Source organism: Cydia splendana, chromosome 10, assembly GCF_910591565.1.
Source record: "Cydia splendana chromosome 10, ilCydSple1.2, whole genome shotgun sequence".
NCBI lineage: Eukaryota > Metazoa > Arthropoda > Insecta > Lepidoptera > Tortricidae > Cydia > Cydia splendana.
Genome location: NC_085969.1, coordinates 2,036,407 through 2,060,305, shown reverse-complemented (window position 1 = coordinate 2,060,305; position 23,899 = coordinate 2,036,407). Strand labels below are relative to the sequence as shown.

The window sequence follows — 23,899 nt, the reverse complement described above, 5'->3', positions numbered from 1 at the left end:
TTATAATAACAACAATTTATCGAGAACAAAGAGATGATATGTAGCCAGTAATTAAACAAAAAGAAATCTTATTTATTGTTGTGAAATATGTGTTAACTGCTATCAGAGCACGTGATATAGTCACCTAAGTAGACCAAGACACCAGATAATGTTAAGCAAAGATATACAATTGTATGCTAGCATGGTCATTAATTATAACTACGGAATCCTAATTAAAAAGGGTTATTTACCATGTATATTAATTTGTGTTTACAAGTGGTCTACCCACACCATAGCAATCTATATACCCTTCTGTGTAAACCACAAATAATACCTACATGCAGCCATTGTGCAACTACTGAAATATCGGAAACTCTTTGAAACAAGTTTAATAATAGCTCATTACCTACCCACATTCGAGAATTTCTGTTTTGCCCTATGGTTGACGGACGGACGGACGTTAGCCCGTAGTCGTGGCCGTGGTCGTTGCGCTAGTTTCCATCCACTATTAACATTTCTTGAAAAATTAATAAACGGCCGCAGCCAAGTCGGTAGTGAAGGGTCACTACCTGCTTGGATAGGTAATTAAGTAGGGACCTATGGATCAGCTGGAAACCCAGGGTTCGAATCCCGGTTAGAACATTACATTAGTTAATAGGTAGGGTAGGTACTCATTAAATCGTAAATAAGATTTGTAAGTATAGTAGGTAGATATACCACGTAGGTGAATGTATGTAGCATAGTCTAATAAAACATGGTCTTCCATTCCCAGAGTGACACGGGCCTACGTCACAACAACATGGCCGCTATATATAGCGCTATCGCATATTATCTAGTGTCCGACCGAAACATGTTTTTTTGCCGAAACCGAAACCGAAACCGAATGTTCGGCTTTGGCTCTAGTTTCGGCCGAAACCGAAACCGAAACCGAACCTTTTGTAGACTTGTTAAAATCGTTGAAAAAATGTCATAAAACCGCTTTTACACATATTATGGGGCTGTCAACACCCAATGCCCTTGAAATTGATGTTACTTAAGCAGTTTTTTAAGATAATTACTAGAGTTAGACCAAGATAATTCTGCAACGATTTTGATAACACACGCAGTGCAAGTGTTATTTTAAACGTCTAAACTTCTATGAAATTATGACGTATAAATAACATTTGCACTATATAGTTGCACTGCGCATACGCAAAATAATTGCAGAATTTTCTTGGTCTAACTCTATTCATTCACCAGTCAAGCCAACATGATTGTAGATACAGGGTGAAACAAAAACGCGAGCGCAGCGAGCGCGAATTTTTTGTTGACAATATCGCAAGGCCGGGTACCGATCTTCACCTGCGCCTAAACGTCCGAAGTGCCCCAGTGAGGCGAACTTTCATGCTAGGTCAAAGCCGTGCTTCAGGCTTCAGGATAAGTACTCAGGTTGAGCACAGACTCCAAGCAATGTCCATTGTATTAAAAAGCGAGATATTTCCTTGAGCGCTGGTGCGACTTTCAATCCGAAGGTCACAAGGTACAAACCCCGGCCACGTACTCTTGACGTACTCGTACCAATGAGTTTTTCGGAAGTTATATACGAAATATTATTTTGATATTTACCTACTATTTGCGTTTCGGTAAAAGAAAAACATCGTGAGGAAGCCGGACTAGTCCCGATAAGGCCTAGTTTACTCTCTGGGTTCGAAGATCAGTCTGATGGCAGTCGCTTTCGTAAAAACTAGTGCCTACGACAATTCTTGGGATTAGTTGTCAATTGGACCCCAGGCTCCCATGAGCCGTGGCAAAAATTCCGGGATTACGCGAGGAAGATGATGAGTTTTCTTATTATTCCTTTGCCCAGGCCCAGTAACATGCGACAGTGCTAATCTCATTTACTCCGATACAATTAGATAGTGTGCGCGTTATAGGTATTAAAAGCCTCTTAAGACTGCGTCAACCGTCTAGTGGTGCCCTCATTAGTGGAATTGTGTTTTATAATAAACCAATTAATTTCTGTACCTATACAGTCATGAATCAGTATATTTTATGTAGGTATACATATTAATAAATATTGTTGTCCTACTTATTCCCCAACATTTGGTCTTTGTCACATAGTTTAGTTTCATAGTACGAAGTACCATTTTGTAAGTTTCGGCCCGGCCGAAAGGTTCGGCCGGTTTTTGGCCGAAACCGAAACTACAGCCGAAACATGATTTTTTGGCCGAAACTGGCCGAAACCGAAACCGAAACCGAACCTTCGGTCGGACACTAATATTATCATATAGCGCTGTCGCATGATGACGTAGGCCCGTGTCAGTTAGGTGACCTAGAAAAGACGGGAATGGAGTACCAGGCGGAGTATATTATTATACCATGGTATGTAGCATGTATGTAGTTTAGAAGGATGAAGATAGGTCTTCATCCTTCTAAACTACATCTACTTACATTCTTTTAGGTATGACTAATGGTCTCGTCCTATTACATTCTACGAAAAAGTCATCAATATCAACACAAAACAGCTGTCTTAATATGCAAGTTACCATTCCATTTTCTTTGTCGATCCAGAAACCTAACAAAACAAAGTTCGCGATGACACACGCTGACCTCATGTAATGTAAGTAACACCACATCGTATTATTAATCACAAATTGAATATGCGTTAATGAGTAACCGTTTATTTACATCTAATTGGAACTTAACAAAGAAATTAAAGTAAACAATTGCTTTTTAATTGCTGTATCATCGCTTATTATTTCCATGGCGATAAGAATTAATTGAGTACATTCTCTTTTCAAATTTAACAAAGAAAATGGTAATCATAACGATTCATTTGCTCTACTTACACTCAGTAGACCGGTACCTACCTCTTGGCTCTGTGCAAAGTGCATGGTATGGTAGCCCAAGTAGCATTGCAAGCTGTATATAAGCTGTATTAAAGTTTATTTGTATACTATAAGCTGTACAGTTAGGCTGTACAAAGGCTGTATAAGCGCTTATACAGCCCTTATAAGTAAAAAAAGGGCCCAAATTATACAGCCTTTGGCGTTATTAGAGCTGTAGAGTAGCTGTATAAGCAATACATAAGCTGCATAATAGCTGCATTACAGCTATATTTCGGTGTAACAGGAAACCTTAACACTACAGATAATCTCTTATAAGTACGATATAAGAATATAAGTTTTAAATGAGTTATCAGAAAGAATTACAAGAGAATAATAATCATTTAAGAAACTAAAATGTCTTAATCTTGTTCTTTCGTAATATAGTAACGGCGACATTAAAGTGTTATAGTGGATGGTAAAAGTAAAAGTAAATATTATACAGGACTTGAATGGAATTTTACATTATTGGTAAGTGCGAATTATTATTTATTGTGAACCTGTGTATCTTTTCTGGCAAAATATTTACACGCCTGCAAAATAACAAAGAGAAACCATAAGGAAAATATTAAAAATCGGTAAAGTTACTGTTTGTTTTTAAGGTTAGAGTATCAAAAATATTTATAAATATTAATTATAAGGCTAAACAATTTATTTTAGCTGGTAATCATAACACGGCGTTAGTCTGCTAAATATTTGCAAGTATTTCTTTAATTATATTTACAAATACGTTTTTTTTTATTGTAAAATGGCGACAGTTTTTAAACAGCCTACAGGATAGTTGGAGAGCATTATAATCTTAGTAGCTGTGCTGTGTAATAAATGGAGTGTCTTTTACAGCTTTTGTAATTAAAACAGCTTTATAATAGAATATTTGTATTCGTTTGGCTGTATTTCGGTTCTCCGTACATAAGTTATAATTCTCTTTAGAGATCCGTATAACAAATAAAAAACCTGTACTGTAACTGTCATTCATTAAAAACATTCGTAAAAACTAAAAAACTAAAACTAGTGCCTACGTCAAATCATGGGATTAGTTGTCAAGCGGACCCCAGGCTCTCATGAGCCGTGGCGAAATGCCGGGATAACGCGAGGAAGAAGAAGACTGTAACTGTCATATATTCCTTTAGTTTTATAATACACTTATTTTCAGAAATCATTACACTACTATACTTATACGAGTGTAAAATTACGCCAAAAGATTGTTATAAGCGACTCTATCAGTAATACAGAAAAAAGCTGTACTATAGCTGCCATTTATTCATTTGGTTTTATAATACCCTTACAGACAGAAGTTATAAGTACTATTCTTATAGGAGAGTAAGATTACGCCATAAGAAATAGCTTTAAAACGGGGTTGACAGATACATTTGTACAGCTACAAGTGCCAAGTGATACTACAATACAGCCTGTATACAGCTTTTACGATAAAATTAGCTTGTAGTGTTTCACAACACTTAATGTTTTAAAACGGAGTTGACAGATACTTTTGTACAGCTAAAAGTGCCAAGTGATACTACAATACAGCCTGTATACAGCTTTTACGATAGAATTAGCTTGTAGTCTCTCACAACACTTTTAGTTTTATAGTAGATTGTTTATATTCTGATAAAGCACCCCATGCTTCCGCAGAATCCTTTATAATGATTTTATACAGCTTGAGCTGTATAATGTCTGTAAAGTACCTTATATACAGCTTAAATCTTTTCTGACACTCTTATACGTCCCTTAAATCACTCTAAGTTCTTAATTGGCTGCTATATTGATGTTGCCGACACTTCCATGCTACTTGGGAGGGGAACAGAAAGCGATGACAGCGCAGCGCATGCTGTATCATATTTTTTCTTAGATGTAGCTAACTGCGATGGACATTAAAAATTTAACAATTTATTTATCGAAGCGAAGCGATAAGGATTTGTATTGTATTGAAAAATCTGAGTACCTGTACCATTCAACATGAAATAATGGAAACTATAAAGTTCAATGTTTTTAAATGTAGGGCATTGGGGTAATTATGCCAGGAAAAATCTTGATAGCGCGATTTAGGATTTTCACTACACCGAACAACGACATCTAACGATTCGGTAACTATATAAAAATTGCAGAAATCTGGGGTCATTATCCCAAGAATATCCTGAAATACTATAGGACCTTTCCCTCTATTTAGGTATCAAGAATTCCAAATTCACGAAATTCACCATCAAAAATACATCAGTAAACATGGGTACTAAGTAGCATTTTTTATTATTGCGGTAGTTTTCCATAATGTGGATGTAAGAACTTCTTCGTAAAAAAATGCCGAGATAACGCGAGGAAGAAGAAGAACTTTTTCGTAAGGATACGAGTGAGGAAAATGACATTTTGCTGTTTCGTACCTCTATAGTACTGCTAAGGTTAGCCTGAGACCTCGCGGCTGCGCTCGCGCATGGTAACTAATATAATGTTCTCGCGTACTTACTTGTGTAAGTCGCTGCGGGTATAGTCTAATAAAACATGGTCTTCCATTCCCAGAGTGACACGGGCCTACGTCACAACAACATGGCCGCTATATATAGCGCTATCGCATATTATCATATAGCGCTGTCGCATGATGACGTAGGCCCGTGTCAGTTAGGTGACCTAGAAAAGACGGGAATGGAGTACCAGGCGGAGTATATCATTATACCATGGCTGCGGGCACAATAAATAAAAAATGTATACCTACCTACATATATATTTATTATGCAAGAACTCAATAAATTTGCACTTAATATTATATAACAAATAAAAATGTACTCGTCAAGATAATTAATTCTTAGTATAAGTATGTTAACTCATGTAAGTGAATTGTAATATTCTTATGAGTAATAAAATTTCTTTAAACCTAAGTACTTAGTACTAAAATTAAATTTTCACCTCAGCAGCTACGCAGCAGGTAAGTACGAGTAAGGGTAGTGCTTCTTAAAAACAGTGAGCAAAATGCGATTTTGCTCACTGAGTGAGACAAAATGACATTCAAGTGACCTTTATAGTCAAATGTCATTTCAACATGCGGGGTCTAATACAAGTTCGAAATACTTGGGTTCTATTATCTCTGTCCCTTACACACTGTTAGCAAAAAGTTCAAACGACATTCAACGGTATATTGACGGCTTATAATAGACCCCGAAAAACTTCAGAACGCATCGTTCCAAACCACGTACGAGTATGAATTCTTAATAATTAATTAATAAAAATAAAGTTTAAGATTTGATAAAAACTGATAAAATACTATATTTTAGGTATTTTATTGTACAGTTAAAATAATGAATTCAAAAAATACACAAATTTTCCCGCAAAATTAATTATTTTACTTTTAAGAATTTCTACTAAAGTTGACAAATAGTACGTATCCGCAATTCGGACCGTATCTTACAAAGTTTTTTTTACAAAAAAAAGTTGTCTATTGAAGTGTCAGTTGATGTTCGTTATTTCCATATTATTTTACTGAAATTTAATATTACTTTTTGTTTTTGTGTTCGATTGCGGTAATTAAACTTAATTGTTTGTATATCTTAAGAAAACATGAGTCCATAGGTATTAAGTGATGAAGAAGGATTACATTTTTCAAGTTGTCTTATAGGTATGTTCTCACTGCTCAGGTGAAAAATTTTGTTTACTACACGAGATCAAAGTTATTTACATCTCGTGCGCTTATTTTGAGTCCCTTGCTCAAGATTCTAAATTATAGAATCTTTCGCTTGCACGGAACTCAAAATAAGCACTCGAAGAAATATCAAACTTTGATCTCTTGTTGTACAAATAACTATATCCCTAATGTTTATACGTTAGTGATGTCACGATTATAGACCCTATCTCGTTCCAACAAGGTTTAAAAATAGTTATAAATCTGTGCTACAGAATAAGTAATAGTACTATGTCTGTGCTACATGGTGCTACGTAGTTTCCCTCGATTATCGCTATAGGGCGAAAGGGCAGTAAGACGGAGTCGCATTAAGATAACAGGGGTAGTAGCACTGACCGCGGGCGTCACATGACCAGCTATCGCGTGACTCAGTGAAACGCATATCGTGTGTGAACGACGTAGATTCAATAAGTTATGGTGCTTTCAGATCTGCGTGCGTTGAGCGCTTTATGCCTTGCAAGAGTTGCGAGTTAGGGTAGTATTCCACTCATTGAAGCAAAATGTGAGACACAATACACATAGGACCAATATATTAGATAGATGGAATACTACCCTTAGCCGAGCAGTCTGAAGCAATACTTAAAAGTGAGCAGTTGAGCACTCGCTAATCTGGACGCACTATCTATAGTCTGTATCTTTAGGTATTTAAAAAAGAGTAAACAAAATCAACTGCCTTAAGAAGCCAGTTGAGGGTAGGTGAAAACATTACATGATCAAATAATGTAGGTTAAAGTGAGGTGGTTCAGTGACAGATCCAGGTGGTTTTGTATTTGGTTGGTTAATCAATAAATGTTATAACTACCCGAAAATGTACAAATTATTTGTTTACTTTTATTGAAGTACCTAAAGATACAGAGTATATGTAGATTAAACCGCAGCTGCGTAGCCACGAGTAGGTAATATTAGGTCTTTGAATTTTTTTCGGGTGCTTCTAAAGTATTCTAAACGGGGTTCAAAACCTTTTCCCACAGCAATCTACTTATGAATAAATTGATAATTTAAAAAGGAATTGTACCCGCATTTTCAGCTACCGGTAGGTATAAATAGCCTGTAAAGGGGTTCTGAAGTTAGATTGGTCTGACTATTTTTTGTAGAATTAATGTGCGTCAAAATTTTCGGATCTTATAAGGATGCTCTTAGGTGGCAAATAAAAAAAATGTTTTTTAAATAAAATATATTTATATTTCTCACAGTCGCAAATCATATCACAACGTAAAATTGGAACTTAACCTAGCATTAAAACTACTTAGTCTAGTCTAGGCCTTATAAAACTGTGTAATTTTTTAATTCGCAAATTTTTACAAGACCCAAAAAAATAAAATGTGATGTTTCGTTGAAGCAATGGAATGATCAGAAATGTCACTGTCAAAAAGTCTCAGTAAGTACCATAAGAGTATTAGATTTTTTTTTGCTTTATTACTGTGACAATGGCATAGACGCTACTTTTTTACACAGGGTTACACAGGGTTGCGACATTCACTAGTGCTAAAACTTAAAGTAGATAAAATTTACAAATTTCACAATTCCATAGCCTTACAACTAAGTATAAATTTGTAAAGCTTCAGAAACTTATAATTAGACATCACTAAGATCTTTTATATATAACTTATAGCCACTGATCACAATAGGCTAGCCTTTCTACATTTTGATTTTTATTTAATTTTAGTTTTATATCTAGTAAGCCAAAAATCTGACATTATCGGCTTCTAAATTTATAAAATGCGGTGCCACCAACAGTTTGTATTTATTTCAATAAGTAACGACCTCTGTATTCCAACTAAAAATGGAAGATACAACGCTTTGTAGTATAATAAGAGCATTAAACAATAAAAAAATACAATAAGGTCTCGTACTGTTTTTGTGTTATTTTAGGTCTAGAATTTACAAAAATATTATTTATTTTCTTTGCATGTTGGTAGTAGATGTTAAGATGGTGTCTTTCTTTTATTTTATTAACCAATGTGTAAACATTGTTAAGAACTAGGTGGCAACTTGATATTTTTGAAGTGTTCTTGGCAGTAGATATGGCATGTCGGTCTATCTTTCGTTATTAGAACTCCAATGTGTCTACAAGCCAAGATCGGTAGAGTGGTGGCCAGTTGATGTTTTCGTGGAGTTCTAAAACATATTTTTGCGGTGTTCAAAATTTAAACTAGAGGGTAAGAGGAGGCGGAGGCGATGCCGCAGTGATTGTTGCGGTTGCGCGCCATCTTGATGTAACCGAGGTCACCCCAGCTGCGGCCCCACGAGTTCTTCACCAGCCAGTAGTCGCCGCCGGACTCGTCCGTGCCGTACCCGACTACGAGCACCTGTGAGACAACAACATATGTTAATATTATGGATCATATACTGTGGGTATTCCACCTATCTAATTTCTTTGTCTAATGTCTTTGCGTCTCACTCATTAACCCTTTCGACGCCGTGTCAAACATAAAAGCTGTCACTCAGACGCCACGTCACCGAAGTGTCAAAACTGAAATTGAAATTTATGCATAATTATGCACGTATAGGTCAATGTTGCTCTGTGATCTGTGACCGATTAATCGGTCTTTGGCGTTGAACCTGCGGTGCGGATATATCGGCCATTGGCGTCCAAAAGGTTAAGCAAAATGTGAGACGCAAATACACATGTCACTTTACTTTTAATTTAATTTTGACCCTTTGATTTGACCTCCAAAAACGTCAACCGACGCGCGGCTAAAGCCTAATATCTATTTTCGTGCATTCCGATAATGTTCACGGTGACGCGCCGCACACGATAGGCGTGGTATTCTAAGGGTTAAAACCCACAAACAAAAACAAGAAGACTAGACCAGGCGTGGCTCACTCCACGATTTCCTCGCTTTGCAACAGGTAGCTACAAGTACATCCGTTCCACACCAATTTTGGCGCTGTCGCCACCTAGCGGCCTTATCTGTCCTGATCGTAACAGACGCGTTTTGTTAGAGAGTGAGTCTTCTCTACCTACCTAGTACTATTATTTATTCTGTGATTTAGTTTAAATTTGTATTGCAATGATTTAAGGTTTAACAGTTCGTGTTAATATTGTTATATTTCGTGTAGAGTGTCGATCTGTGATAGATATAAGTTGCGTGTTTATCCGCACGTTTAACAGATAGGCTAATTATTATTGTAATGGTTGCAGATAAAGTTTGTTTGTATGCGTGCGTGATCGCGTATGACCTCCAAGGTTGCATCAGTCATAAGTGTTAAGTGTACAGAAAAAAAAATGTTTTTAATCACTATCGAAGATCGAAGTACATACATATTTGTAGGTAACAAACAACTTTTGACCTATATCCCTTCAAAAAAAAATTTTCTTTTATTCCAAATTTAATAAACAATTTGTATATACGTGGAACAACCCCGAAATTTCCTCAGGTATATAGTGTTTCCAACAGTAGCCACCGCCTTTAGAAGTTTCTAGAATCAACTTACCCCATGGTCGAGGTTCTCAGACGAGCAGTTCTCATCATAGTAAACACTATCAGAGTAAAACTGGAAGGATTCTTGGGAAGCATCAATGGCCGCAGACACTGGTCCCACAGTAGCCACCGCCTCTAGAAACTTCTAGAACCAACTTACCCCATGGTCGAGGTTCTCAGACGAGCAGTTCTCGTCATAGTAAACACCATCAGAGTAAAACTGGAAGGATTCTTGCGACGCATCAATGGCCACAGACACTGGTCCCATAGTAGCCACTGCCTCTAGAAGTATCTAGAACCAACTTACCCCATGGTCGAGGTTCTCAGACGAGCAGTTCTCGTCATAGTATACTCCATCAGAGTAAAACTGGAAGGATTCTTGCGACGCATCGATGGCCACAGACACTGGTCCCACAGTAGCCACCGCCTCTAGAAGCTTCTGTTCGTCTCCTTGAGGAATGTCCGTGAAGCCAACATCGTCAGCGCCGGAGTTCTTGGGATTGTACCTGGGGAGAATATTCTAGTTAGACATGTTGTTGGTATTGGTGTAATGACATGGTAAAGTTGTCGGTATCAGAGTTAAAAAGCTCGTATAATTTGTGATAATCATGGATTTCATAGTTGTATTTGAAGATTCATCATGTAAAAGCTAAGACTACAGAAAACGTATTGTGATAAATTCAGAATTAATAATTTACAAATACAAAATAAAATACAAATTATTTATTGTTTGAATGTGAGTGGTTATAAATGGGGGTTAATTAGCCTACATACGTCCCACTGCTGAACACAGGCCTCGAATTATGCACGAGAGATATCGGGCTGTCACCACGCTGGCCCAATGCGCGTTGGGGACTTCATATACAACCAACTTTGAATTTCTTTGCGGATGTATTCAGTAGTCATCGCGATGTTTTCCTTCGCGGAACAGCGATTACATATTAGATTGTTTATCAAAATCACTTGGTTGATCGAAATCATAGACAAATACTATTACGACTACTAAAAAGTAGAGCCATCTACTTAAGTTGTTCATTTGAGGCTACAACAATAATTTGCACAACTTTTTAATTTAGCTGTATAAGATAAAAACAAAACGCCATGCCATACCTATATTGTGTTGATAACTCAAGGAAAAACTGAAATGCCCGGAAGACTTGACTACATTTAATTTTATACATAGACATAGATAGAATTTCAATTATTTCCTGACTAAAGTAGGTTGTAACAGTAGCAAGTTTAACTATAGGAGCAAATACTATCGCTATTTATAACAATGCATGCGTCGCAAATGAAAAATAATTTGATTGGTCTTTGTTTGAGGAAAATTTACGACTTTTGCGGTCTGATGGTTACTGATTTACTTTAATAGTGAGCAAAAACAATTATTTTATGATAAGAAGGTCGATTTTGAAAGCAGCAGAAGTAGCATTTGATAGCGTTGTCCAAGAGGGCTACTTACTTATTACACTTTTTACGTCGACCAAACGTTAGCGCGATTCAGCCTCCGCCGCCCACCTAAAGGCTGGGCCAACTCCAACGCCAACGAGGGACGCAGCCATGCGGTAGAATTAGATAGCAATATCACTTGCTCCCTCTAACGCATAAATGCGTCCCTCGTTGGCGTTGGCCCAACGTGAAGAGGAGCCTTAACACCGACATCTACCGTCAAAATCAGCAACTAACCTGCACTTGCCATCCACAGCTTCATAGGGGTAAGACTTCTCAGTATTCAAAGCCTCCGTTGTCCTTGAGGTACTTGAAGACGTTATCCATGAGAGCCAAGCTTAAACTAGGACCCTTCTCGACAATACTTAAGCTTTTTACGTCGACCAAACGTTAGCGCGATTCAGCCTCCGCCGCGCACTTAACAGCGACATCTACCATCAAATTCAGCAACTAACCTGCACTTGTCGTCCACAGCCTCATAGGGGTAAGACTTCTCAGTGTCGATGCCTCCGTTGTCCTTGATGTACTTGATGGCGTCGTTGTCCATAAGAGCCAAGCTTGAACTAGGATCTTTCTCGACAATACTTAAGCTTCTTACGTCGACCAAACGTTAGCGCGACTCAGGCTCCACCGCGCATCTAACAGCGACATCTACCGTCAAATTCAGCAACTAACCTGCACTTGTCATCAACAGCCTCATAGGGGTAAGACTTCTTAGTGTCGATGCCTCCGTTGTCCTTGATGTACTTGAAGGCGTTGTCCATAAGAACCAAGCTCAAACTAGAACTTTAATCGACACCCCATACACTTTTTACGTCGGCCAAACGTTAGCGCGATTCAGCCTCCGCCGCGCCGCTAACAGCGACATCTACCGTCTCAGCAACTAATCTGCACTTGTCATCCACAGCTTCATAGGGGTAAGACTTCTCAGTGTCAATGCCTCCGTTGTCTTTTATGTACTTGAAGGCGTTATCCATACAAGTAGAACCCTTCTCGACAATACTTAAGCTTTTTACGTCGACCAAACCTTACCGAGATTCAGACTCTGCGCCGCATCTAACAGCGACATCTCCCGTCAAATTCAGCAACTAACCTGCACTTGTCGTCCACAGCCTCATAGGGGTAAGACTTCTCAGTGTCGATGCCTCCGTTGTCCTTGATGTACTTGAAGGCGTTGTCCATAAGTCCACCATTGCAACCGTTGTTGCCGTAGGCCGCCGAGCAGTCGATCAGATTCTGTTCGGAGAGGGACACCAGGTAGCCGCTCTTGCGGAAATGCTGGCCTTCGAGAGCGCCGGTCTGTGGGAGAAATATTATTGTAAAATAAATAGATTGTATTCAAACATGATTATTCTTCAGGCAGTACAATCTGAAAACAAAATGGGAGGATAAGGAAGTAAAAAAAAAATTTCGATGCGGGTCTCGTGTTAAAACAAAGTATTTCAGTAAATAGCTCCAATGATATCTATAGATGCAACTCATGCAACTTTTGAGCTTGAAATGAGTCCCTGGAAACATGTCTAATGCGTACATAAATTGTATGTAATTTATACAAAGACTATTTATAAAATACCGGGAATCAAATATAAAAAAGGCAAACAAGGCATTTAATGTAGGTAAAGTTCGATAATTTCTTTCTATTTTGAACCTGAAGAAAGTATATTTACTTATAGTGTTAAGATTTCAACGCATTTCCTAAGTATCAGTATCAGTGTTGGCCGAAAGTTAATGCGAAATGCGAATTGAAACTGTTGGCCATTAACCATTATAAATTGAACCTTAAACCGTAACGGACGATTACGGTTTAAGGTTCAATTTATAATGGTTAATGGCCAACAATTTCAATTCGCATTAACTTACGGCCAACACTGATGAGTATAACGTTCAACGATTTAATCAATACAAATACAATACGCTTAACAAATTCCATAAAGCGCAATTGTATTGTTAACAGCAGACATATTGACACAAGTGGAAGACTGACCCATTTTCTGAGTTGACAATAAGTGACCTTAAATGTCGACCGGGTGACTTGATTAAAATGGACCTACATACATGAATGAATGTAAGATTACTTCCTTGGAATATAAAATATTCAGTTCGTATTATCGGCGTTAAACCGGTTAACTTAATAGAAAACGATAAATTGCTATCTACACTAGTCGGCGTGGAAGTTGTTAAAATCTTTCAACCTCAATTTCACCCCCTTAGGGGTTGAATTTCTAAAAAAAAAACTTAGTGGAATTCTACAACATTGTTTAGACTTTAGGCTGTGCGTTGTCTGTAAGTATCTAGGTATAGATATTACGAGAATGTTTTATATAGTTATGTATTTTAAATATCGACTGTAGGCATTAAATCACGTTCAATTGGAAATGTAAATTACATGATGCGAAACCGTCTTTTTTACCGGCATGTTTAAATGTAAATACGAGAAAAATATTTACTTGCTTCTTTGCTTTTCTTGGGACCTTATCATCTCTTATATGTAGGTAAATAGCAACTAGTTAACTGATTTTAACTAAATTTAGCGTATAGAAAGCTCAAGTCCTGTCATAGGCAATATTTTTGTAAATTGACACAGACCGATGCGGGAAGAACCGTGAACACAGCTAGTATTTTATAAACAGCTATGTGTTTCAATCTTCGAGCAACACGGAAGGGAGGCGGCATTCGCACTATTTCCCCCCTGCCGAGGTACAAGATTAGCGCGTCAATCTAATCTAGCGCGGGTAATAAAACTAGTTGCACTTGGATTTTTCACTAGACCGAGTCTAAGACGCGCGCGTGAACACTGCTGCACAAAAATGCCTGTTTGCTCGGTTTTTTGTTGTAAAAAGAGGTCGGGGACATCAAATTTACAAAAAGAAAGTGTTACATTTCACATGTAATATTTTTTTTACATATCATACGTTTAATTACATTCAAACACAATTATTATATTTTAGTCTCATGTAATTGTTGGATTTATCGATTTTGCTCGCTCAGTACAAATTGCGGATCGGTCGAGCGACAAATCCGACTTCTCATCTCTCAGAATACAATAACATACTTCAACGAAAATGTGTTAGTGTGGGTGTTGTGACACTTGTCACTCGTCCGTACACAAAAAGAGATCGAGGTTTGCAAGATTTGTCTTTGACGTGTGTCATTTTCTATGTATTTGTGTCGTCATTACAGAACAGATTGGATTTTGTATGTAAGTGTGTGAGAAGTGCGACTGTGTGGACCTTTCCCCCCGCGAAAAATGGCAGAAAGATTTGTACGGTGAGATATCGCTTGGGCCCCTCCCTTCCGATGTGTCGGAAGCCGGTGTTGCTCGAAGGTTTCAATACTTTCAATCTACAAAAGCAAGCGGCGGAAATGACACACGAGTGTTCTCGCAGGAGTGATTCACCCTCAGCCATAATTATTGTTATTATTGTAAGTAACTATAATATGATCGCTACTGACTTGTAGGTATCTAACCGCTAAAGGATTCCGCACTTCGGATAGTAATTTATAGTGAACTACCTACCTACGATGGCAACTATAGCAATCTTTGAAGCATGGAGTGTTCGTAAACTCATATAAAAACTGCAACTAACAACCTATACACTGCCATGACTCATTAGGCTCAAGTATTGAACTACAGTCCTCTCAAGCGAAATTATACCTTATACACTTGTAGTTATGACTCAAGTTAAATGTTTTCATAATGTAAAAGATTACATCATCCCAATACAAAAACCCATGCGGGTTGAACGAACAAAATGACTTTGATTTGCGACTGGTTTTTATAAGTTGGGGAAAGAACCACTTGACTGCATATTTATACTCAAACATTGGTAGACTATAGTTTCCATGGGTGTTTTTTTTAATAAGTAATAATTTTCGTAGACGAATATGAGAATATGACACGCACAACCTGCATCGACCGGTTTGTGTTAATAACTTTGATAACGAATAAACGGTTCACAATAATCCGTGTAGACTTAAAAGGGGGGTCAATTTTATTTTATTTGTTCGTGAAACTTAGCAATTGTCCATAATCATTGTGACAACTGTCCCTTTAGGAAGGAAGATTACTACACACAGTAACTACATACTACAATTCTATCAGAATAGGCAACAATTTTATTATAAAATATAAATGTCAATTGAAAAAAAAACTACAAAATTTTTTAACAGCAGAATACGAGGAGTTAAGGGAGATAACACGACAGAACCAATCGATTCTGTTATTTTTTAAATTCCCTGATAACTATTTTTATTGAACTATTATTTTATTATCTACAAACAGTCGCAATAGTCTGATGAAACTTTTACTAAGAAATCGATGTTTTCGTGAGTCATTTTGTTTGACGACGCGTATTATGTACATTGTTTTGAACGCCGCGTCCGATACCTTCATACCTCGTTAATGCGTACCAAGCAAATTCATTTTAAACGGATGTTTCAGCGATTAAGTACGTAATAGCAGCAAGGAAAAAGTTCGCTTGTCGAACGATTATGGAGTATTTTCCTTCAAGACCATATGGACACAAATATTTCAGTACAGTCTAGCCTATTGATGAAACGATGGGACGTTTGACACAGACATTGCTCACAGAGTTTCGGTAGGCTGGTGCAAATGGAGATCACTTACAGGAATCCTATGTGATGCTAAAATGCCAGTTAGAACTAAAGGCAAAGTATACAAAGCAGCAGTAAGACCAGCGATGTTGTATGGTTGCGAAGCCTGGCCAGTCAAACAATGCCATGAACAGAAGCTACACACACAGAAATGCGAATGCTTCGGTGGTCAGCGGGGGCGACACTTAAGGACAAGATACGTAACATATACATCAGAGGCAGCTTTAAAGTCGCACCCATAACAGATAAAATATCTGAAGCACGACTAAGGCGGTATGGTCATATAATGCGAAGGCCGGAAAATCATATCGACAGAAAATGCCTATCCATGAATACTATAAAAAGAGGACGAGGTAGACCACATACCTCATGGACGAAAATTATTGAGAAGGATATGGAAAGCCTTAACTTGCGTAAGGAAGACGCTCAGAATAGAACTGCCTGGAGACTCAAAATAAGGAAAGCCGACCCCGTATAACGGGAAAAGGCGAGGAGGAAGAAGAAGAGAAGTGTAGCCTATTGATCGGTTCACTCAACTCAAGAGGGTCACGAACGCAAATTCGGATGCAAGGAATCAAAATTCAATTCTAAAACCACAAGGTTGTATTTTGGCTAGCAATTTTCGGTCCCTCTGACTCTGTGTTAAGGAAAAAGTTCGGACATGGAACGATCAATAGGATATCGAGTATTTTCCTTGTGAAGATCATATGGACACAAAGACCGGTTTGTAACTCTAGTTCGAGGTGAACGGGCACGTGATCGCCGTAACGGAACGTAGGAAGCGCTTTCTATATACAGACTTGTGTTTGTATACAATTATTGTGTACAATTTAAAACTGCTATTACATTACCACAAACTACTACTACTACAAATTACGACACTACTAAATACGTAAATATCAAATTACGGTACTATTGCGTTACGACAAATTTTACAACTTCGTTTTAATGCAGCAGGCCCTCATATTCTTGAGACTGTTCCCCTCTAATACCAAAAATATAGGGTATAGTTCTATAGGTATAACCACTCTTAACGTCCATCGGCGGACCTTATTACAAAAGGCATAAGGTCCACCGATGGGCAGTTAACAGTGTGGGCGATGGTACTTAAGTTCGGTGGTCATAATATTTTGGTCCGAAGACCCTGATGTGATCAATTTGAATGAATTGCGCGAACTCGGGAGGAAGTGTGATAATGTTAAATCGAGCAGTAATTTCCCGACTGTTTGAATGACGCCGAGAGAAAGGAGGCGGACAGCGTTTTAATCGGTTCTCAGGAATTTTTATGTGACTTTAATAGGCGAATATCTGTATATTATTATTTTATCCTGGTCACGGCACCTCATGTAAAATAGTGTTTCATTAATTCACTTGAAAACGGCACGGACATTTTATTATTTATCAAACAGACAATATTTTTTACGTAGGATACAAAATGACAAAAAAACCTGGTCCTTGACTGACTTCAGTGACTGTGCCCTTCTTGCACCAATCCACCTTTATCGGGCAGCCAAGTGCTACATCAAGCATGGCTACTTGACGACGGCATCAAGAAGGTGTCAACTTGACGTGATGGACCACATAATGAAAGGTTACTCACAGTACTGAACGACCAGCAGGATCCGCATTTGCCCTGGTCCTTGATTTCGGTGACGGCGCCCTTCTTCCTCCAGTCCACCTGGTCGGGAAGGGTGACGTGGGCCGGAGAGATGAAAGTGGCGCCCCGGACGCCAGCGGCCTTGGAGAGGAGACCCTTGTGTCTGTGGGCAAATGCAGTGTTTAAATATACGTATACCGTCGCGACTTTGTGACAAAAAACTTTAAAATCCATTTTCACCCCCTAGGCGTTGAAATGAAAAAAAAAAAATGGTTTCTTGGTGTACTCCAAGACTTCTAAATTTCAAGGACCTAGTACCTAGTTTGAATAGTTTAGGTTTTGCGTTATCTCTCAGTTTTATTAGTAGTAGTAGTAGTACTTATGTAAAAACCTGTCAATCATAATGAGAGTGACTATTTTGACTGTTTTATTTGACGACCGGTCTGGTCTAGTGGATAGTGACCCTGTCTGCTAAGCCGATGGTCCTGGGTTCGAATCCCAGTAAGGGCATTTATTTGTGTGATGAACACTAATATTTGTTCCTGAGTCATGGTTGTTTTCTATGTATATAAGTATGTATTTATCTATACAAGTATGTATATCGTCGCCTAGTACCCATAGTACAAGCTTTGCTTAGTTTGGGGCTAGGTTTGATCTGTGTAAGATGTCCCCTAATATTTATTTATTTTATTTTATTTATTTTATTTTGTATTGGAAGCGGGAAGCATGGTACTAAACCTAATTCTTTATTGAATACTAGTGTCCGACCGAAACATGTTTTTTTGCCGAAACCGAAACCGAATGTTCGGCTTTGGCTCTAATTTCAGCCGAAACCGAAACCGAAACTTTTGTAGACTTGTTAAAATCGTTGAAAAAATGTCATAAAACCGCTTTTACACACATATTATGGGGCTGTCAACACCCAACACCCAATGTCCTTAAAATTGATGTTACTAGCAGTTTTTTAAGAAAATTACTATAGTTAGACCAAGATAATTCTGCAACGATTTTGATAACACAACAAAACTTCTATGAAATTATGACGTATAAATAATATTTGCACTAGTAGCATTGCGTATGCTATCAAAATCATTGCAGAATTTTCTTGGTCTAACTCTATTTATTCACCAGTCAAGCTAACATGTAGATACAGGGTCAACCAAAAACGCGAGAGCGCGAATTTTTTTGTTAACAATATCGCAAGGCCGGGTACCGATCTACACCTGGGCTTAAAGGTCCGAAGTGCCCCATTGAGGCGCACTTTCATGCGAAGTCAAAGCCGTGCTTCAGGCTTCAGGATAAGTAGTTAAGCACAGACTCCAACCAATGTCCATTGTATTAAAAAGCGAGACCGCAGGCCGAGCATGGCGCAGCGAGGCCAAAGGCTAAGCTGAAGTAGAGGACATGTGGAACTCAAACCAATGGTAAATTGAGGTAAAAAGTGAGGCTAAGGTCGAGCATTCGTATGAAAAACTGTACTGGGGACACTTTTAAGGGTTTTTTCTTCGTTTTAATCAATAGTCAGCTGTTCAGCTTCGCAAAATATTAACTATTGATAAAATCAACTTTGCGGTCCTAGTTGAGCGTAGCCTTTAGCCTCGCATAAAATTTGCCATTAGAGGTAGATAGAAAAATGACTGAATAAGAGCGAAAAAGACATCGTTCGACTCGGGCCGAGCTGATACTACGTGCGACAGTGCTATCTCATTCACTCCGATACAATTAGACAGTGCGCGCGTTATAGGTATTGACAGCCTCTTAAGACTGCGTCGACCGTCCAGTGGCGCTCTCATTAGTGGAATTGTGTTTTATAATAAACCAATTAATTTCTGTACCTATACATGAATCAGTATATGTAGATATGTATTAATATTGTTGTCCTACTTATTCCCGAACTTTTGGTCTTTGTCCGAAGTACCATTTCGTAAGTTTCGGCCCGGCCGAAAGGTTCGGCCGTTTTTTGGCCGAAACCGAAACTACAGCCGAAACATGATTTTTGGCCGAAACTGGCCGAAACCGAAACCGAAACCGAACCTTCGGTCGGACACTATTGAATACCAATGTTATATTAATTTTTTTGACTAATAAAAAGAATCCGAAAATGTCTACTAACAAGGTAAAAACCGGGCAAGTGCGAGTTGAACTCGCCCACCGAGGGTTCCGTACTTTTTAGTATTTGTTGTTATAGCGGCAACAGAAATACATCATCTGTGAAAATTTCAACTGTCTAGCTATCACGGTTCGTGAGATATACAGCCTGGTGACAGACGGACGGACGGACGGACGGACAGCGGAGTCTTAGTAATAGGGTCCCGTTTTACCCTTTGGGTACGGAACCCTAAAAAAATCAATTTATTGACGATAAGAACAGAACGTAAACTGCTTATCAGCGATTAGCTACGCGCAGTCAAGCTGCGAATCAACGCGTACAAGGATCGTTAGCTTTAATTATAGTTACTGTGAGTTAATCAAACGCTTTAGATACACTTACAGAGATGACTATTTACACCTAGAATACCTGAATACCTAGATAGATGTTGCGATGTACTTATTAATTTGGGGAGGTCTTTGAAATACACTCTTCGCTGAAGTCGAACCCTTACTCAAACAAGCATTATTAATATAGGTATTTGTTATGAAATTAAAAACTGAAATAACGATTTACCTAGATGAATGATGTGACTTACAATAAAAGACGGGCACTAGATCAAATGTTGTCTACATTTGTTTAATTTTACAGTTTAATTTTTGGCAAAAAGTTTACCCGAATTTTCACGAAGATATTGAATAAAGTTAGGAATTAATATACCTAAACGCAACCACCATCATTTTTGAACATATGTGTTATTCATGTCATAACTTGCAACTGTTGCCTATATTGTATTAGATCCATTAATCTCAAAAATACGATACATGTAATTTCCTTTATTACATATGTATGTATAGATAATGGCGAATGTAGGCACAAATAGAAGTTATCTAGTGCCCCGCGGGTCAGTTTGCACCATTGTTTATATTTTTCCCAAACATACAGATAAGAATTATTTGCAGAATCGCTATCTGCGACCTAATTCTGTAAGACTTTGTTCAGGTTCTTTACCTATTTTAAATAAGTAATAAAACTGATAAAGCTCCAGCAATTATATAGAATTAATATGTAAAACAGAAGACCACTGTTTGTTAATTAGTTTAAAACACTTTGTTAGCTCGTAAACTTAAAAAATACAGAGAGTAGCTAACATAACATTATAAGCTGGGCTTTGTGTATTTTAAGTTTGATACAATAAACGCTTTTAGAATGAATAGGTACTCAAAAGTTAGCAGTTGCTTATCTCTATTGACTATTATTAGCTTCGGACTTTCCTCTTGAAAACCTATCACACATGGACAAAAGTGCAGATTTATAATACTTTTAGCTACATACTTAATGTGATTACGGAAAAAGCAATACTTAATAAAATTTCCTATCTAAATAGTTGTAGGTATAATATTTAACAAGTTTATACATATGAAATTAGTGGACTTGAGATCAAAAATGTAATGATACCTACTCAAGTACATCTATTTATAGTTGTCTAGTACTCTCAACACAAGCTTTATGTGGGTCTAGATACTCTAGATTGATTTGTGTAAAGGCTCCTCTGCACGTTGGGCCAACGCCAACGAGGGACGCATTTATGCGTTAGAGGGAGCAAGTGATATTGCTTTCCCATTCTACCGCATGGCTGCGTCCCTCGTTGGCGTTGGCGTTGGCCCAACGTGAAGAGGAGCCATAAGATTGTCCTGTAATATTTATTTACTTTTAATACAAGTTATGATTATAAATCATATTTCTTAAAAGTGACACAAAAAACCCAACGGAGACTTAAAAGTGATCATAGCAATCAGCAAAATGTACTTGATTTAAACATCAATATGTATAATGTATAATGGGGAGAGGCGTTTGCCCAGCAGCTAGCAGTAGGAAACTTTAAGCTTTAAAAAAACAGTATAACAGGTACTTACTTGTTAGTCCTGTTGAAGCCGTTCATGGTGTGCACGAACTCATGATGCAGCAGATCTCCGTACTTGTTCTGTTTCAGTCTGAACGAGACCTGGCCTTGTTCGTACTTCTGGTTGTGCTTGGCGATCTTGTGCTTGTTCTCAGCATAGATTTTCATGCGGAACTTGTCCTCTTCTTTTGATACGTATTGTTTATTGTGTTCCATCTGGTGGGATTTATTCGTTAATTTGATGTAAGACAAATGCTTATGCACTCAAAAATAAGAGAAAAAACAGGAGCAACAGATGCCTTGAGCTATGCAAAAAGACTAAAATGGAAGTGGGCAGGCCACACAGCAAGGCTTACAGATAAGAGATGGACATTAATAGTCACCAAATGGAGAGGTCCACTTGGCAAAAGAGGCCGGGGCAGACCACAAATGCGTTGGGAGGAAGACTTAAAAAGAACAGCCGGCACAGACTGGATGGCTACAGCACAAGACAGGGACAAATGGGCAGCAATGGAGGAGGCCTTTACCCACTAGGGATTCATTAGTAACAACACATATTATAAGTCATAGTTTTATTTTAAATTTTTTATGTAAACACGTTACAATGAATAAAGGGCTTTTTTATTTTTATTTTTATTAAATGCTTATGTCAAAGAGAATAAGAAATGAAAACAAAGCTTTATGTCTGGTAATTAAAATAGTTGATTAAGTTGTATGTGGTAATTTTGAATACTACAGAAATATGAGTAGTTCCGAAAACAGGTTCTAATATGACAGATTTATAGGTGATATTCGCAATAACCCAACATTGTTTCCGAAACTATTAATTGGATTTACCCAAGTACACCTTTTTAATTAAAAATATGTTTCATATTGGTTAAGAATAACAATTTTTATTTAGTTCATTTTTAAAATATTTTTTTTTAAACAGTTTACAACTTTTCCTCAAAGAAAATTATATAATGGGAAATAGTCATGAAGACACAACATGCCAGTCATGTAGCCTTATGATATCTGTAGGTATGACCACATCACAACAGGTAATAAAATGATTGTTTTTGTGTGTTGTAAACTGGACTTGACTTGGCAATTGTAATTTCAGGAAAAAATACCACAAAATTAGGAATATTACCTTGTATGCGGTCCATTCCTCACGAACCAGGTCAAAGAAGGAGACAGCGCTGGCGGCTGCCACCACACACAGAAGCACAGCTACATACTTCATTTTTCTATAACAAACAAACATTAATTTACTTAAAATTGATAAACAACAACAAAAGAAAATGGAGATTTTTCAAAGTATCTGCATAGAGAATTTCAAAAGCAGTTTAATGAAACAGGTATTAATGTAAAACTTTCTCTTTGAAGTTAAATACCCACTAATAGCATAGCCCACTGTCCCAAAAATTATAAACAAGATTAATAAAACAGTTGATTATTCCCTCCTTGAACTCTACTAGGTATATGACTCGCCCTTTTCATTCTTGAAACAACACATAATAAATAGTTGGTAGATAAAGTGGAATACATACTTCAAATCAAATCTTGTATATTTTTATAGAATTTATGAACATCAATAAAATAATTGTAAGTTTTTTAAACTTTTAAGTGTAGTTTTAAAAGTCGGATTATCACGGAAAAACTTTCCCTATTTAAATTAAAGTTACATACCCTGTCTAGACCAGTTAAGGATAGCCCACTGCCCCAGAAATTATAAACAAGATTTATAAGCAGTTAATTATTCGCACCTTGAACTCGGTTAGGTATAATGACTTGCTTATTTTTGAAACTACGAACAAAAATAAGTAGTGGGTAGTTCAAGTTAAATAACTAAAAATTTAGAGAAGCCAAGAAATTGCTTAGGTAAGTGAAGCAGTTCAGAAACTGTACATTTAATTCACGTCACGTTTGACTAGCCTTCAAATGATTGTAACAAGGAAATCGTAGATATTACGCAGTGGCATCTTTAAAGGAGTTCGGTGTTGATATGGGCGGAGGGGGCATGAATCCAAACAAAGAAAGAATACTAATCTCCGAGAAAAAAACAACGCAAAGGTAACTAAGGCACTAATATTAATTGTCTTCAACTTACCCCAATATCCTTCAACGATACAGTCAGAATTAGCTATAAATTAATTAAATTATAATTAATTACCGCGACGCGAGACAGTCTTTCGAATATCAACAAACACGATAGCTCCGTGGAGCTCCCAATTTGTTTATGCCATGGATGACGCAAAGTTCGTTAAAAAATAGTAGCGAGTTACCATAAACTAACCGGAAACAACGGATTAAACCGTAGACAATCGAAACGA

At 37.6% G+C, this 23,899-nt stretch overlaps 1 protein-coding gene across 1 annotated transcript; it reads right to left on the bottom strand.

Moving 5' to 3' along the window:
* Positions 1 to 7,680: 7,680 nt before the first annotated feature.
* Positions 7,681 to 23,818, bottom strand: LOC134794116 (cathepsin L). The gene is made up of 7 exons (XM_063765823.1): positions 23,677 to 23,818; positions 22,717 to 22,813; positions 21,598 to 21,800; positions 17,596 to 17,755; positions 12,475 to 12,680; positions 10,240 to 10,438; positions 7,681 to 8,816 (listed from the first exon to the last, which is right to left on the bottom strand). The coding sequence occupies exons 2-7, from the start codon at positions 22,807 to 22,809 to the stop codon at positions 8,655 to 8,657; spliced, it is 1,023 nt and encodes a 340-aa protein (XP_063621893.1). The 5' UTR covers positions 22,810 to 22,813; positions 23,677 to 23,818; the 3' UTR covers positions 7,681 to 8,654.
* Positions 23,819 to 23,899: the final 81 nt, after the last annotated feature.

What these genes read in the sequence shown, in the direction of transcription:
- LOC134794116 (XM_063765823.1), bottom strand. Translation starts at nt 22,809, where the DNA reads ATGAAGTATGTAGCTGTGCTTCTGTGTGTGGTGGCAGCCGCCAGCGCT. An exon ending in AGGAATGGACCGCATACAAG is followed by an intron (nt 21,801 to 22,716) that starts GTAATATTCCTA and finishes AAATCCCACCAG; the next exon opens with ATGGAACACAATAAACAATA. An exon ending in GCTGTGGACGACAAGTGCAG is followed by an intron (nt 10,439 to 12,474) that starts GTTAGTTGCTGA and finishes TATTCTCCCCAG; the next exon opens with GTACAATCCCAAGAACTCCG.